The following is a 17,975-nucleotide window of genomic DNA, read 5'->3' on the forward strand; positions in this document are numbered from 1 at the left end:
ACACCAACCGGTGTGCTAACTTGCTTGAAGTTCTCATCCTCGTAGCCCTCTGGAACAACAGCTGCATACTCTCCCCTTTCCTTACTTGGTCTAGCAATACTGGGGTTTGTGAGCACCTCCGTTGGGTCGTGAGCAGGCAGTCCATAGCCTTGTGCAACTGGTTGTTCTGCAACTCGCAGATCCACGCGATTACGGTGGTAAAGGTTACCCTCTACATCCACCAGATAAGAGCGAGGCGCAACCCTCTGTACACAGGTACCCAGCCTCCAGCGGCCAGTCCTATCCCCAGGGAGTGGCTTCATACGGATCGGGTAAACAGTAACTAGCATGCATAGCGTAATGTGGTAGAACAATAAGCCACAAGGTGGCGTAGTTTACATAATAACTCTACAACATAGGACGCCCAAAACACTCCACGGCATAAAAGACTAGTGTTTTGAATACATGTTGCTAACACACTGAGTGTAACGAGCATAAGTTCAAAACACTCCCTTTCAGAAAAACAAAAATACATATTTTTGTATAGAAAACGTTGTTTACAAAACTCTATGTTGTTGTGTTCTCACAGCAAAAAGTTTGTTTGCATCGGAAATCCTGAACTGAACTTAGCTCCGGATGGCATAGCAGCAATGTCATTTTTGAGTATTTTGAAATTACAAAATACTCAGGCATGTATATTTTTCAATACAAAAGACTTATACATTAGCATTTGCATTACACATTACAAAAATACAAATGCAATGAAAATACGTGTTTCAATTACATGTATTTTCAATACTGCCCATCCCTGACTGTGAAAGAATTACATAAGGAATGAAAAGGAGGCAGGCACAATACGATTGATAGAGTATTACCGATATTAACTTTTCTATACATTATTACCTTTTATATACATTTATAGTGAATTTGACACAAACACGTGGTCGCCATATAGTTGGAAATAACTGCTGTACGTTTGTTTACACGGTTTGAAAACAAGACTGCCTTGGCACATACATGGTGGTTGTAACGGAATAAGAGAGTCTTTTTATGACCTTTGCATGCTTTCCAGCGATTTGACATATCCTCAGCTGTGTAGAGTCTCTTGCACACTGAAACACAGCCAGCAGAGCTAGCAAAGCGTATTGTTATTTGCTCGTATTGAGGAGTAGCCTACAGGTACCGATAATTGTTCCGGCTGTTGTGTATTCTGAATAGCAGTTACTGTGATATTATTTTTGAACTGCTTTATCCTCAAATCACAACTGAAATAGCAAGAAACAAAATCTATCAGGTCGGCAATGAAAAAAACATCCATTCCCGGGTCTTCATTTAACAACTTTTTTTTTGTTTGTTTGTCGACTCAGCATTCTTCTCCCGTTACTTGGACTATAGCACATTTACACAGGTAAGTATAATTGTTTCACACGCAAAACTATTCAATTTTAATACATTCATAACACAATAACAATTGAGTGGTGTGGGAAGACGTACAATAAATCTATTGGTAAAGAATATATTGCAGTTCACAAATTAGGGGACAGGGGGCGCCTGAAGTCTATTCAATAATATGCAGTTGTTTATATATATATATATATATATATATATATATATATATATATATATATATATATATATATATATATATATATATATATATATATGGGTTATTTTATTTTATATTTTACTGAAAACAGTCCAATAAAATCAATTGTGCATATTTAAAAATATTTATTTTCAAATATAACAATACGTATCAGAAACCTATCTGTGTTTCGGTGTACATTTGTTCTATTTTAAATAATACTAGATTTTTAACTAAAATAGATTAACAGTTATAAAGAACGCCGAAATTAGTAGTGATATTAGGCTATATTTATTTAGCAGATGCCTTTATCCAAGGCGACTTATAGAGACTAGGGTGTGTGAACTATGCATCAGCTGCAGAGTCACTTACAATTACGTCTCACCCGAAAGACGGAGCACAAGGAGGTTAAGTGACTTGCTTAGGGTCACACAATGAGTCGGTGGCTGAGGTGGGATTTGAATCGAGAACCTCCTGGTTACAAGCCCTTTTCTTTAACCACTGGACCACACAGCCTCCATTTATTTTATTTGATTCGACGTAGGATCCTTGTTGGACTTTTCAGCAATGGCTGGCGGTCGAAACTGGTTGCGTGGTTGTTTTCATGGTGGTTCAAGAGGCTGTAATTCTTGATTCAATATTGCTTGGGTTTTAAATACCAATGTTGTATCTAGTAACAAAAAAAAAAAAAAAAAAAAATCACTAAATGTATGTTCCAATTGCCAACTCCCGACTGGTCAACAAATCACCAGCAGTTGTTGAAATGTTCGACAAAAGAAAACTTAAATAAATTAAATATGAAAAATGTAATAAGAAAACAAGGTATAGTTATTTGCACTTATTATCAGGGCGTCTAGACTTCAGACAGGTTATTTTCACACACATTTTCCAAAACGTCATAGCAATCGATTAATCGAAGTTTGCGTCATTTATTACACTAGTAAAATAAATAAATGCACCTCGGTGAGAATGAATCGTTTCGTGTAGACTTTTTTGGTGTTATCTGAAGGGCTTGACCGAATTTCACTGTCTGATATGCAAAGATCCACAGTGGGTTAGAGCGCCCTTCTGGTTAGGATTTGAACTGCCCCCAGCTAATAGCTAAAAAGTGCAATATGGGGTTTGCTTTCAAAAGATATCGCCATGGACATGCATGGAATACCTAATGTGATCGAGATCATTGACATGGATTTTGCGTAACGTATTTGTAATGTAATGAGAATATGCGTGATTAGAGGAATTCACCAAACAATTAACTGTAAATACATTATGTACTGTGTTTGGGTGTTCGGTCCTAATTTTAAAAGCTTAATAAATGTATAATGAAGTGTTACACACATGGTAGACATGTACAATAACTAACAACTACAAACACAAATGACACTTCAAATATATGTATTTATAGCCTACAATCGTACATACTAAAATACATACAAAAGTAGATGTCAGCATAAGAAAATAAATTCCAACCAATATAGATAGATGGCTTACCCCCACCCCCCACAAAAAATAAATACAAAAAGTTTTTTTTTTTTTTTTAAATCCGTGCCCTCCGATTTTTACCCACATGCCAGATAATCGTAAATCAGCATTTTATATGTGAAGTTATCTAAATAAATGTACATTCTGCATGACACAATGCACAATTTTAAATGAAGTTTACAAATTATACAAAAAATAGATATTCACATTATTTTTTTATTTCATTTCCATTTGGCTGCTGCTGGTCAGAAAGCCGTCTCGCTGGTAGTTTCCATAAATTATGCTTCCATTCATTTTTCTTGATCTCGTTAGCATGCATTTTGATTAACGAGTTCCCCTTATTTAGTCGTTGAGACAGGACGTGATGTATTTGGCCTGCGACAATTAAGCTTTTTAACGAGAAATAAGTTAACTAACAACCTCATCGACTCAATTTCAAAGCATTAACAGATTCATTTAATTAACACTAAAGCATTGCTACCAAAGCTCTCGTTACTATACCACGATTTCAATGCAATAACACTGTTTTTTGAATATCCTGCCTGGTTTTTGGAATATCTCTTTTACTGAATCATCTACCGCTGTGCATACTGGGAGAGGTATTTATTTGTGGAGTTTAGTTACAGGTTAAATCTTGCCCAGGACACAAACGCACAATTCACTGCAGAGATAACACATTTCTATGGAAACCAGGAAATGAAATCAAAATGATCGTGTATAAAATACCATATGAGTGGTTTTAGTTAGTTTGATTAGTTTGAGTTTCTAAATTAAATCAGACTGTCCACTTGTTATTTATTGGCACTCAATAATTGTGTAGACAAAGGGCAAACGAGGAAACGCTTTATTCCATTTAATTAATATTTAAAACCTTTATTTTATATTCATAATGTATTCCCCATATTACAGTAGATCCTTATCTTAAGGCATAGCCAGACAACATCATCAATACACAACAAGTTTCCTTTTGATTTAATTCCATGTCTTATGTGTGTGCTACTAGGATCTGTCAGAAGGCACTCAGGAGCTGTGTCACAGACAACACTGGTATTTCAGTGCAGTAAATTAAAAACGGAACATGTACAGCAGTGTTTTATTACTTGCAACATTCCACTTCATGACCATTCCTCTTAGATCCTGGATTATATATGAATAAAAACAAAACCTTGTAGTGACATCATTCAAAAAACAAAATTCCTTTTATAGACCTTTTGGGTTTTGATGGCTGTTTGTGCATAATTGGGAATATTTACTGGGATTGCTTTTATCATGTTGGCACTGTACTTTCTATAGTTCATATCCTATTAAAAAACATTACAAACAATAGACACCAAGGGCAGGAAACACACAATGATTTATAACCAAACAAGACACTTCACAGCATATCTTACAGTAAGCCAGGGACCTGAACCTCCAGGAAATGTGTTATCCCGAACCACCCAAGTCCCAGAACATCTTTGCTCACCACAATTTAAAGTATGGGGATATACTGACTTAGCCTTTCCTCTTTCATTTCAGTTACAAAGGATGTTTCCCAGGGATGACCAAAAGTAAGAATTCTTTCATGTATGATTCAGAATTGTATATCTGTGTCTGCATTGATGCTGTGTAGCACTTTAGTGTTTTTTTCTCTCCTCTGGTGTCAGAAAGTCTCAGTGTAACCCCAGCAATGGACCTACTAGAATACTGTGAACTGGAATGGAAAGGAATGACACCTCATGCTGATCAAATAAGGAAGGTATAAACAATCCTACAGAATCCTCCCCATGCTACTCAATTATAACCCATTAAATACATGACTATCTAAAAGTTCACTGTTGTTATTCCATGAATGTGGATGGCCAATTAACCGAGTGAGTTAGTTGTCTACAGGCATCTTCAGTAATACAAACACAGCACTCTATGAACGTTCATGCGGGAGTTTGTTTATTTAACAAGTACAATGTAACGAACATCTTTCAGATGAGTCGTGTCTCTTGTCAATTATCAGGGATGTCAACCTAAGTTTCCACAGTAAAAAATAGTCCAATATCAACCTGGCTTTAGTACCCACCACCTGTATTCCAAACTGGAATCAGGTTGTCAGTAGGGGCGAATGGGTGCAGTGTTGTTACCATAAATGTATCTGAGGGAGTCGATGATAAATACAAGAACCCACCAAACATTTGAGCATTTTCTCAGATGTGCTTGGAAGTAATCTTAGTATAGCAGTTAGTATGCATGTTAATGTAATTCATGACATTTTCATTGGGGAATTTCCTTCAACTTCTTGTTGTTGTATTGAAAACCTCTAATACAGCTTTAGATGCATGGTCATTTGTTTATCATTGTGGTCTCCATGATCTGTTTTCAGGCCTATGGAGAAATCTACAGGGTACATAATATCAGGTACATTTGCAGAGTTCATGGAGACAACTACTGTGCATTGAGAGCGACACTGTTTCAGGTGCTCAGCAATGGCATACCCTTTCCATCCTGGATGAAAGAGCAAGATATCACAAAGGTACCTTTTTAAAGAAAGGTGGCTGTACATTGGTACATATTCATATTCCTATATATTTTTTTAAATTCATACCTGTTTTTATAACTATTATATGTGTTTTGAATAATTTTGGACAGCAGTTTCTCGTTTGATTTTTTTTTTGTCCTGGTCTTACGAACTAATGTCATTTTTCAACTACAACCAAACTTTAGATTTTGGAATTATTTTCTGAGACATTAATGAAAATGTAGATAGCATGAAGTATTCCTTTTTTTACTGTAGTGTTCTAGAGGATAACTTTTTTTCTTTTCTCATGTTTTATTGGTGCTGTGTAGCTCCCTGAGAAGCCTCTCTCACCACCACAACAGTCAGATCACTGTAGAATAAAGCCAAGAAATTGACAAAATTCAAGTCTGTGTATTATGTACAGTAGATTCTGCATAAAATCCCAAGGCTGGTCTTTCACGACTACAGTGAAAGAGCATTTGTATATTCTTGTACAAAAGTAGCAGTTTCCAGAATCTTGCGGGAACCCCCTGGGTAATGTTTGCTGATCCCCAGGCCCCAGTTTGAGAATCCCTGGTCTGGAAGACATGGCAGTCACCAAGCCCTCTATCACCATTGTTGTTGTTTTAGAAGTAAATGGTTAAATCTACAAATAATTGTTTATTTTGTGACAAATCCTAAAAGGTTTGTCCATTTTATGTCAAACAATGCACAATCCTTACATTTTGAATTGAAGTTATGTCCAGTACTGTAGGTAGTGTGAATAGGGTATCAGTCTATCAGTCTTTATTTTGTTTGATAATGCAGTCATAGAGGGATAAACAATTTACCTCTTAGTTCAGACCAGACTTAGCAGGGGTCTTATAGAAACACTTTTCTCAGTGCAGGGCAAGTGGCATTCTCCATTCATGTGCATATACAGACGTGATATGTTTAACACACTCCGACTTTTTCAATGTTTCCTCAAGAGAAATTCCCCGAGAGAAACCAGTTTGAGAAACACTGAGCGGTTGTTCTAAACAGTCACTTAAAGTGTAGCAAGTAACTTCACACTTCCTATGCAGTTGTGGGAGGCTGTGTGGTCCAGTGGTTAAAGAAACGGGCTTGTAACCTGAAGGTCCCCGGTTCAAATCCCACCTCAGCCACTGACTCATTGTGTGACCCTGAGCAAGTCACTTAACCTCCTTGTGCTCCGTCTTTCGGGTGAGACGTAATTGTAAGTGACTCTGCAGCTGATGCATAGTTCACACACCCTAGTCTCTGTAAGTCGCCTTGGATAAAGGCGTCTGCTAAATAAACTAATAATAATAATAAGTTGTGATAATTAAGGCACTTTATTTGTAAAATGTACACTACATTGTAGATAGATTCACATGTTGCTGCAGCTTTGGACACTTCCACAGAAATGCACATGCATACTGTAGAAGTGTACTTGTCTTATCAGCATATTTGCATTTCAGCAAGTTGAAGTCAATGCATGCATTGTTGTGTGTTTTTTGTTTTATTTTACCATTTTAACTATATATAATATATTACTAAATACAGCTTTGTTTTGTATTAGTGGGAAATAACACCCATTTAAAAATTCTGTAAGTTGGACATTTTCCTGTAAGGGGGATTCAGATCCAAAGAAAGGGTTACAACCTGTAAGTAGCTGGGTTTCCCCTGAGTTTTCATGGGATTGTTGTAACGTTTTAATCTTTCCATAGTGGGGTGATATTTATGGACTCAAGGATAAGAAGGCACGTGAAAAGGCCTGCAAGCTCCTGTTCATGGATGAATCAAGCGAGTACAAGATGTACGAGGCAGTGAAATTCCTCATGCTCTACCTGGCCATTGAGATGTTTGAGGGCATGAGACACGGGCAAGATGTCCCCAATTTCTGTGCAATCCTTTTCTCAAGGGACACATCTTTAGACCCTTTTAGCTTCATGCTAAATCACCTGAACACCATTGGTGACTCTGGTGGCCTTGAGCAGGTAAACTAAGCCTTGAAATAAAGCAGAAAATCTATTCACAGTTCCAAAGTGATTGAGTGACTTGGCGTACAGTAGTTGTTTTGCATTCTGTCGATGTAAACATGATAGGACCTGTTTAGAATGTGCTTAGTTAAAACCTGGCTCTAGTGTTTACACAATCCCTGGAAAGGTAACATCAGTGAAATTGGAAACTGCTTCCACTTGTTTGACATGCACGGCTATTTGTGTACTTTATTACGATGAAATCATGAAAAAGTTTCCAGCCCTTTCAATTGAAATCTCAGTATAGAGCATTAACCCTTGCAGCTTAGAGACAGGTTGACTGTACCCATTTCCCCCCTCTCCGCCCACCCAAATCACTGTCTTTATAAAGTACAAAAAACTCCTTGAAAAACATGTCAATGTTTAAATCTGTTAATGTAATGTTTAAAGTTACGAATAGGATCTGGCTTTTTTTTTGTTGTTACAGATTGAGATGTTTCTTCCTGGATACACATTACAGCTGCAAATGCAAACCTTCAGACTGTACAAGTATGACACAGAGGAATTTGAAGTTAGTTTCACTGATGTATGTGGGAGGGACTGGCACAAGATCACCCTCCTGACAGAGGACGACAGACATTATAACATACAGTGCCTTGCGAAAGTATTCGGCCCCCTTGAACTTTGCGACCTTTTGCCACATTTCAGGCTTCAAACATAAAGATATGAAACTGTAATTTTTTGTGAAGAATCAACAACAAGTGGGACACAATCATGAAGTGGAACGAAATTTATTGGATATTTCAAACTTTTTTAACAAATAAAAAACTGAAAAATTGGGTGTGCAAAATTATTCAGCCCCCTTAAGTTAATACTTTGTAGCGCCACCTTTTGCTGCGATTACAGCTGTAAGTCGCTTGGGGTATGTCTCTATCAGTTTTGCACATCGAGAGACTGAAATTTTTGCCCATTCCTCCTTGCAAAACAGCTCGAGCTCAGTGAGGTTGGATGGAGAGCATTTGTGAACAGCAGTTTTCAGTTCTTTCCACAGATTCTCGATTGGATTCAGGTCTGGACTTTGACTTGGCCATTCTAACACCTGGATATGTTTATTTGTGAACCATTCCATTGTAGATTTTGCTTTATGTTTTGGATCATTGTCTTGTTGGAAGACAAATCTCCGTCCCAGTCTCAGGTCTTTTGCAGACTCCATCAGGTTTTCTTCCAGAATGGTCCTGTATTTGGCTCCATCCATCTTCCCATCAATTTTAACCATCTTCCCTGTCCCTGCTGAAGAAAAGCAGGCCCAAACCATGATGCTGCCACCACCATGTTTGACAGTGGGGATGGTGTGTTCAGGGTGATGAGCTGTGTTGCTTTTACGCCAAACATAACGTTTTGCATTGTTGCCAAAAAGTTCGATTTTGGTTTCATCTGACCAGAGCACCTTCTTCCACATGTTTGGTGTGTCTCCCAGGTGGCTTGTGGCAAACTGTAAACGACACTTTTTATGGATATCTTTAAGAAATGGCTTTCTTCTTGCCACTCTTCCATAAAGGCCAGATTTGTGCAGTATACGACTGATTGTTGTCCTATGGACAGAGTCTCCCACCTCAGCTGTAGATCTCTGCAGTTCATCCAGAGTGATCATGGGCCTCTTGGCTGCATCTCTGATCAGTCTTCTCCTTGTATGAGCTGAAAGTTTAGAGGGACGGCCAGGTCTTGGTAGATTTGCAGTGGTCTGATACTCCTTCCATTTCAATATTATCGCTTGCACAGTGCTCCTTGGGATGTTTAAAGCTTGGGAAATCTTTTTGTATCCAAATCCGGCTTTAAACTTCTCCACAACAGTATCTCGGACCTGCCTGGTGTGTTCCTTGTTCTTCATGATGCTCTCTGCGCTTTAAACGGACCTCTGAGACTATCACAGTGCAGGTGCATTTATACGGAGACTTGATTACACACAGGTGGATTCTATTTATCATCATTAGTCATTTAGGTCAACATTGGATCATTCAGAGATCCTCACTGAACTTCTGGAGAGAGTTTGCTGCACTGAAAGTAAAGGGGCTGAATAATTTTGCACGCCCAATTTTTCAGTTTTTTATTTGTTAAAAAAGTTTGAAATATCCAATAAATTTCGTTCCACTTCATGATTGTGTCCCACTTGTTGTTGATTCTTCACAAAAAATTACAGTTTCATATCTTTATGTTTGAAGCCTGAAATGTGGCAAAAGGTCGCAAAGTTCAAGGGGGCCGAATACTTTCGCAAGGCACTGTACCTGTTACCCACCAATAGGTAGAGGATGAAACCACAAGAGCCTCTGAGTAAATCATGTTGGGTGCTGGTGATAATCAATATTGAGTCATAACGGAGTGGGTCACAGCCCGATTTGTTTTTTTGAGTTGTTTAATATTCTGGTTCTATAAACATTTCCTTGTGGACAGCACTTCCTGCTAGGTACAGTAGCAACCACATAATGTATGAATCTTTTTTTGACAAATCTTCATAGGACTATGAAGTTATAATGTATATATTTGGAAAGGAGAGTGTAAAAAACTTATGTTAAATATTTTAAATAAAGCACAGGTGATGCACTTGAGTTAAGGGTAGTAATACTAAATTAATAGTATCCAATCTGATTGTAACTCTTTTGAATCTAATAACTACAACTGAGTGTCACAAAAGCATCGCTAATGGGAATGATCCTTTGGTCAGAAGGTCTGCTGTGATGCAGTATAATGTGATAGCAGCAGCGACCCCTGTAGTCTGGCCGGGCGCCTGTGGGCTTGCCTGTAAGCTGCCCAGCGCTGCGTTGTTCTCCGACGCTGTAGCTCTGAGGCGGCTGCACAGTGAGTTCGCAGTGTGTAAAAGAAGCGGGCGGCTGACGGCACACGCTTCGGAGGACAGCGTGTGTTCATCTTCGCCCCTCCCGAGACAGCGCAGGGGTGGTAGCGGTGAGCTGAGCCTAAAAAATAATTGGGCATTTCAAATTGGGGAGAAAATAATAAAAACTAATTGGCAACGACTAAATTATATTAAAAAAAAAATGGACTGGGGTAGCAGAGTCGTCGACCCCCCCTCCAATTTTTCAGAGAAAGTTCTCCTTGAAAAATAATTCGTAACCAAATCGACTATGATGTCTCTGTTTTTTCAATTATTTTTATTTTAGTGTAAAATAAAATTTGAAATAATTAGATGTTGTAAAGGTATTTGTATTTATCAATGTATATTTATAAGCAATATCGTGCAAACCCAGCTATCCTCCTAACTGCAGTGCTAACCAAGGAATATTCATGTTTTGGGGTTGCTCACTAATGATTGGTCAGCTGTCAGAGCTTTGACTTTCCCATTGGTTGCAAAAGCAGGCCCTTCAAGTGAGGCAGAGAATACCCTGGGAGATTTATGACCCACCTCTGCTCACTCCTGATTGGTCGCCTTTCTAAAAAAAAAAAAAAAAAAAAAAAGAGGACATTCTCGCCTATTGGTTAAACTCACTCAAGACCTTCAATTGAAACGGAGAATACCCTCAACTGTTTTTTTTTCTAGCATTTGGTCGTTGTTTTAGACTTATGCGGGGGAAATGCAGATCTCTTATTGGCTGATCACATCCCCTTCAGGAAACCCCTAGACTCTTAAAAAAACCTCTAGTAAACCCTGTAAGTCATCTTGGATAAAGGCATCAGACAAATGAACATATATAATAATTAGAGTAGTATGTTTCATAGTATAAGCAAGCACACTGTACGCAAGTGAGTGAGGCAACGTAATGTCATTTGACTGACGGTTTACTTGGCACTGTCTGGTCAGCAGAGAATACCTTGAAGGTCCTGACGGCACGCCACTGTTGAGTAGTGAGTTCTAAAATGCACTGCCGGTCCTATGGGAGTGAGTTTTTTTTTTTTTCTGTCTTCTGCATGCGCTTGATTATTACGAGTACAAATAAATATATTTTATTATTTAGTCACAGGGAAAGTTTTTGACTAAAAAATAACCTGTAGGCAATAAACAAAAACCAACGGGGTGGAACAACCACAACAACACGTCCTAACAAAAAAAAGAGAGAGAGAGAGAGAGAGAGAGAGATGAATAAATCATATCTGGGTAAACAGGTTGTGGGGGTGGAGGGAGTGAGAGTGTCTAATGCTTCAGCATATGATACTCCTTGAAGCATGGAGCAACGCACAGAGCTTGGCGTCGCCTCTTCGCTGTCATTTGATGTTGATGGTAAATATTCTTCGCTTATGTCTTCACTGACACACTCGCTGACATCCGATTCAGTCGAAGAATTGTGAGTATTTGAATTTAAATCCGAATCTGAATTCAGTATTATTACTAATACTTCTTTCTCACTGATTTTCTCCAGTTTACAAACACTGTTGACATTTTTGTGACTGGGATAATTATATGTAATTCAGTCAATATCTGGCAGAGGGTGCAAGAGACCAATAAAAGGTGTTACAGAAACCTAGTGTTACAACATTATGCGATCAGGATCTTTGTAGGCTCAGTAATTCAAGTTTAGAGTTGCAGAACGTACCGGTAGGTTCGTACTCCTTGGGGACCAGAGAGCAGCGAATGTACCGGTACTTTCGTACTACTCAAAGGGTTAAGTTCAGATATAGCGACCCCAGTCATTGCACTATACTGTAAAAACATACACTTAGAATGTAAGACTACCAGCAGAGATTCTGTAGTATGTTTCATTTGTAAAATTTTGAAATGTAGCACCATCTCGCCGAATCAAACAAGATGGGCTGTGAATACGAGTATAACAGGTGGGTTTACACAAATAATACATTTCGACATACTAAAATACATTAAACAAATGCAATGGCAACCCCTTTTGGGATGTACCTAAATACTTGTCGAAAGTTCGTATTTGAATGAAACTAGTATTTCTACAAATAATTACCAATAAATAAACAGCTATGGGTTTTCGATAGAATAAATCTAGACTGGGTACTCTTTCTCACAGAGCAGCAATCTTAGAATGATCTTCCAATTGCACTAAAAAATTAGTCCAGTTTTCTTTTCCAGGTCCAGAGTGGAGATAAACCTAGCAGTTCCCAGTCTATCTAGAAGCTCGTCGACCCGAGGCATGGGGAAGACTTCGAACTTGGCAATAGCGTTTATCATACGGAAATCAACGCAGAAGCGGTTGGTGCCGTCCTTTTTGACCACTATCACAATTGGACTGCACCACTCGCTCCTGGAGCGCTCAATCACCCCAAGTTCGAGCATCGCCATGACACCTGGGGGAGAGATAATGGTATATTCAATAAGGTTAGTTCTACCGGGCACGTCAGAAAAAACATCATTGAACTCCTCAATTAACCTACGCAGCTCTCATTGCTGATCAGGGAGTAACTGTTCCCCCATCGAAATGTCTTTTGTGCTAGAGGTCTCTAGACCAGGGCCTAAATCATCCTCACCTTCCCTACAGCCCGAATCACTTCATATGGCCCCTGCCATTTAGCACATCATTTCGATTCTGAGGAGGGAAGCAGCAGCATTACTTTGTCTGCTGGTCGAAAGGTTCAAATTTGTGCATTTTTCTTGTAATGCAGCTGTTGCCGGTGCTGAGCCGATTTGAGGTTGTCCTGGACCAAACGACCAACCAAATCCAGGCAATCTCTCAGTAGAAGCACATGCTGCACTACATTTTTGGACGAGCCTTTGTGCTCCTCCCACCCCTCTCTCAACAGATCGAGGGTTCCGCGAGGCTGTCAGCCGTACAAGCGCTCAAAGGGGGAAAACCCTGCCGAACTCTGCGGCACCTCTCTCACTGCAAAAAGGAAGTAGGGGAGAAGTGATGCCCAATGCTTTTGCTCTTGGTTCACCAATCGTCTCAGCATCTGCTTTAAGGTCTGATTGAAACGTTCCACCAAACCATCCGTCTGTGTATGACAAAGAGATGTCCTGATGGGATGTATTTTTAGTATTTTATAAACTTGCTGTAACGTGTTAGACAGAAAGTTAGTTCCATGATTAGTCATTATTTCCTTGGGGAGCCCTACTCTAGCCATAATCTGCAATAATTCTTACCCGCTTCAGATGTCCAATTGCACGTCGCCACGTCACCCTCCAGTGCTGATGGGCATGACCTGGCCTGGTGTCCCTGTTGGTTACATCTAAAACAGATAGGAGGGAAGGAGGGAACATTGGTTATTTGTCTGTCCCGTTGCTGGTATGGCAAAGGGGCCAGGGTAGCAGCTCCACCCCCGCTGGGGGCCAACCTTGACCTCCATGAAGAGGAGGCAAGGTTGCCCACTGGGGCCGGAGATCTACTGCATCACTCCTGCGCCCGTACACAATCAACCAATTTGCCACAGTTGCTTACAAACTTTCTGATGCACACCATTATGCACACCATTTCAGATTTATCACAAAAATATCAGAATTCAATATACAGGTAGTGAACAAAAAATGGAAACACCAATGTAAAATCACTTAATAGGGCGTTGGGCAATAACGCCCTATTAAGTGTTGCAGCAGCAAAGGTCATTCAAAATGATCTAGACAGCATTCAGAACAGGGCAGACACATGGCAAATGACATTTAATAGAGAAAAGTGTAAAGTATTGCATACAGGCAATAAAAATGTGAATTATAAATATCATATGGGAGATACTGAAATTGAAGAAGGGAACTATGATAAAGACCTAGGAGTTTATGTTGACTCAGAAATGTCTTCATCTAGACAATGTGGGGAAGCTATAAAAAAGGCCAACAAGGTGCCCCGATATATTGTGAGAAGTGTTGAATTTAAATCAAGGGATGTAATGTCAAAAGTTTACAATGCATTAGTAAGACCTCACCTAGAATATTGTGTTCAGTTCTGGTCACCGCGTTACAAAAAGGATATTGCTGCTCTAGAAAGAGTGCAAAGAAGAGCAACCAGAATTATCCCAGGTTTAAAAGGCATGTCATATGCAGACAGGCTAAAAGAATTGAATATATTCAGTCTTGAACAAAGAAGACTACGCTGCGAGCTGATTCAAACATTCAAAATCCTAAAAGGTATAGACAATGTCGACCCAGGGGACTTTTTTGACCTGAAAAAAGAAACGAGGACCAGGGGTCACAAATGGAGATTAGATAAAGGGGCATTCAGAACAGAAAATAGGAGGCACTTTTATACACAGAGAATTGTGAGGGTCTGGAACCAACTCCTCAGGAATGTTGTTGAAGCTGACACCCTGGGATCCTTCAAGAAGCTGCTTGATGATATTCTGGGATCAATAAGCTACTAACAACCAAACGAGCAAGATGGGCTGAATGGCCTCCTCTCGTTTGTAAACTTTCTTACGTTCTTATGTATCCGCTCTGTGGAGTTCTCGGCAGACCGTTGTTGAAGAAACTGGCTGCTCGCACCCCAGGTTGAAATTTGCAGTCAATTGATCTGCAGTTGCTCGTCTGTTTTGCCTTGCACTTCGAATTAATGCATGGATATCACGATCCTGGAGTATGCGCTTCCACCCACTGTTGCCCTTTGCTGATGATGTCTTTCCTTCGGAGTTCCATGTCGACATCACCTGAGACACCATTGCTCGTGAAACATCAGCAAGTTGAGCTGTCTTGGTCACTGAAGCTCCTGCCAAACGCGCCCCAACAATCACCCCTCTTTCAAAGTCACTGAGGTCTCCTCATCTTGGTGTCCCTCATTTACCCAGGTGTTTCCATCTTTTTGTTCACTACCTGTATGTATTATTATTATTATTATTATTAATAATAATGTATTTTGTTGCTTGTAGGCTTTGTTATCATTTTTTAAAAATGATCATGAGTGGACCATAACTGCCCACTGCATTGAAGGAAACAAGTACTGTGGTTGTTTCCCCTTTCTCAAAGCTTGGTTGTCTAACATCTCTGACAACTTTTATTGACACAAAGTCATCTTGGAGCCCTGTTTCATCACAATTCCAGATGTGTGAAGGAAGATTTTCAATGCCAAGCTTGGACAACAGGCTTTCATACTCCATAAACCACTTTTTTACGACCACTGGATTTAATCCAGCCGCCCGTGCAGCTGATAGTGGTTGTCGCAAGTGACGCTGAATCAGCTAGGCTGGTCAGTAAAACAATGACACCTTTTGCATGGAGGATCTCAGTAGCTACAGCTGTTGGTTCATCAATTGAATCAGATTCAGTTGTATTGTGTCTACCAACTGATGATGCGAGGCAGAACAGTAATTGGATACCAGAAAATATGAATAACAGTGAGTTTTGGCCTCCTTCAGTGTTCTGGATGGAAGGCGTACCTCGCAAAGTGACTCTGTGCGAACAAAAGGAAATATATAGAAATAATATTTACAGCTAAACGTGTCCAAGTGTCTTATAGGAATGAAGTCAGGCCATGGAAATCCACACCTGTGATGGAGAAACATTGGATCAAGGGACTTCTTGTGGAAACAACTAAGAGCGAAACCTGGTACAGAAGCTGAATCCTGCTGAGAACATATGGATATGCTGAATATGTACTAGGCAATTTCAAATATGGAATGTATTATAAAATGAAGTGTCAAAGATATTAGGAAGGATAAAGAAAGAGTATCCTTGTACCACTAGTAGGTGGCTCTCTTGCTCCATGAAATAGGTCAGTCCTCTCTTGTTTGGAATTACACATGTATTCAATTAAGTACTTAGTGGTCTGAGAATCCCTAAGAAAATATATATAATGAACGATTTACCACAAGTATATCTTATCTTCAGAAAGCATGACGCTTGATAAAAAGCACCATTCCGGCTAAAAGTGAACGTTAATCTACACATTTATGTCCTAAAAACACAAGATAAGAAGAGACTCTTTGTGACCAAAAGATTAACTAACAAGCCAGAGGTCTTGAGAAAAAAATCCTGTCTCGGCTGGATTTTTTATGAACAAATGGTCACGCCTAGTTGAATGCAGTTATACTGGCATATATTTGGATTTAAATCCTAAAAGGGATTCACCAAAATAATATTATAGCAATTGATAAACAGAGGTAAATTAATTGAAAGATTATCTTATAATGAAACAGGTTCAGTGCTAATTGAAACTGTTTATAGTTCATAACAGTTATTTCATAAGATTAATAATATGTTTTAAGTATTTGCTATAATGAGAAAACATATTATTTAAAACTGACAAGTATTATTGCTTGTTCACGACTTTGCTGTAGTGATAAGAAGATTAAAACCTGGAGCAGTATTCGATTTACTTAAATGGGAAAATGGTACAAGTTTATTCTTCTTTCCTTTGAACAATAAGACTTCTAGACATTATGATATCCATTGAAGTATAGAAGTTAAAAGGTGTTGTGTTATGTTTTTGTGTTAAGTTTGTAATAATATACTATAATGTACCTTGTTATTAATCCACTATACTATTGTCTAATGATGTTAGATGGATTCCTTATAATGTGGTGATTTGAAACTGCTACAGTGAAACCAGGGCCTCTCTTCTTATCTAGAAAGAAGGAATGTCCTTGGGTTCCACTTCAGCAGAGCTGCACGCCTCATAGAGAGGGAGTGTGAAGGTTTATGGAGTTAGTGGTTTAGTACTGATAAGTAAATGTCTTGAACTAATATGCACAAATCATGGCTTAATGGACAGGTCATATATCTAATAAAGTGCTTTGCACAGACTCTGACCTTGGAAAAAAACAAGAGACTGTGGAAACTGCTAGCAGTAACATATTCCCAGAGAGGTACAGGTCAGAGCCTGGTCAGTGCATCTCTTAGTGGATAAATAATTGTAATGAAAACTATTACCACTTAAACTTAGTGAAACTAAATGACTTGAATATTGTATGAGACAAACTTTTGTCAAATACTCTGTTAGACAATGGTGTATGGAATCAAAACTGACTCATTAACAAAATGATGAAACAATATGAAGTTAAAAGAAACACATACCTTTAATTTAGCATAATATAATCACTTAGAAGATGATGTCACATATTAAGAACATCTCTCATATATAACACATATAAAATTAGTGTTTTGCATGCAGTAGTGTTTTTATATTATATTATAAACCAAGATCCTGGGAACCTTGGTTCACTTAACGTTTCAGATAAAGGAGGGGCTCGGAGGAAAGCAAAGAAATGAGATCATAAGAGTTGAAACAAATGTGAAGTTTTGAATTTATTGAAGTCCATGACACCTATTAATTCTGAAAAGTTAGTCCGGATCTTTTGAAAACTATTATTTGTAAAATGGATAAGAACTGTCCCACCTGCGTAATGATTGGATTTAATTGAGGCGTCCCATGTATTCCAATGAGACGAAAAACCTATAAAACTCCAGAGTAATTTCAATGGAGTACCACACTCATCCCAGACAGGGCAAGGTGGTCCATCTTTTGCAAACCTACACAATTGAGCTGATTGAATTCAGTTTCATTTGCCTGGTGAAGACAGCCATATCCTTTTACGATTTATATTAAAGGGTAAGCATTAAGCAATTATTATTATTATTTATCTCACATGTATT

At 38.7% G+C, this 17,975-nt stretch overlaps 1 protein-coding gene across 1 annotated transcript; it reads left to right on the forward strand.

Annotated features, from left to right (window-relative positions):
* Positions 1 to 6,121: 6,121 nt before the first annotated feature.
* LOC131732158 (inactive ubiquitin thioesterase OTULINL-like) lies at positions 6,122 to 13,634 on the forward strand. Its single transcript, XM_059021073.1, has 4 exons — positions 6,122 to 6,166; positions 7,244 to 7,513; positions 7,983 to 8,159; positions 13,554 to 13,634. The coding sequence occupies exons 1-4, from the start codon at positions 6,122 to 6,124 to the stop codon at positions 13,632 to 13,634; spliced, it is 573 nt and encodes a 190-aa protein (XP_058877056.1).
* The last annotated feature ends 4,341 nt before the right edge of the window (positions 13,635 to 17,975 follow it).

The sequence above is a fragment of the Acipenser ruthenus genome, chromosome 3, assembly GCF_902713425.1.
Source record: "Acipenser ruthenus chromosome 3, fAciRut3.2 maternal haplotype, whole genome shotgun sequence".
In the NCBI taxonomy this organism is placed as follows: domain Eukaryota; kingdom Metazoa; phylum Chordata; class Actinopteri; order Acipenseriformes; family Acipenseridae; genus Acipenser; species Acipenser ruthenus.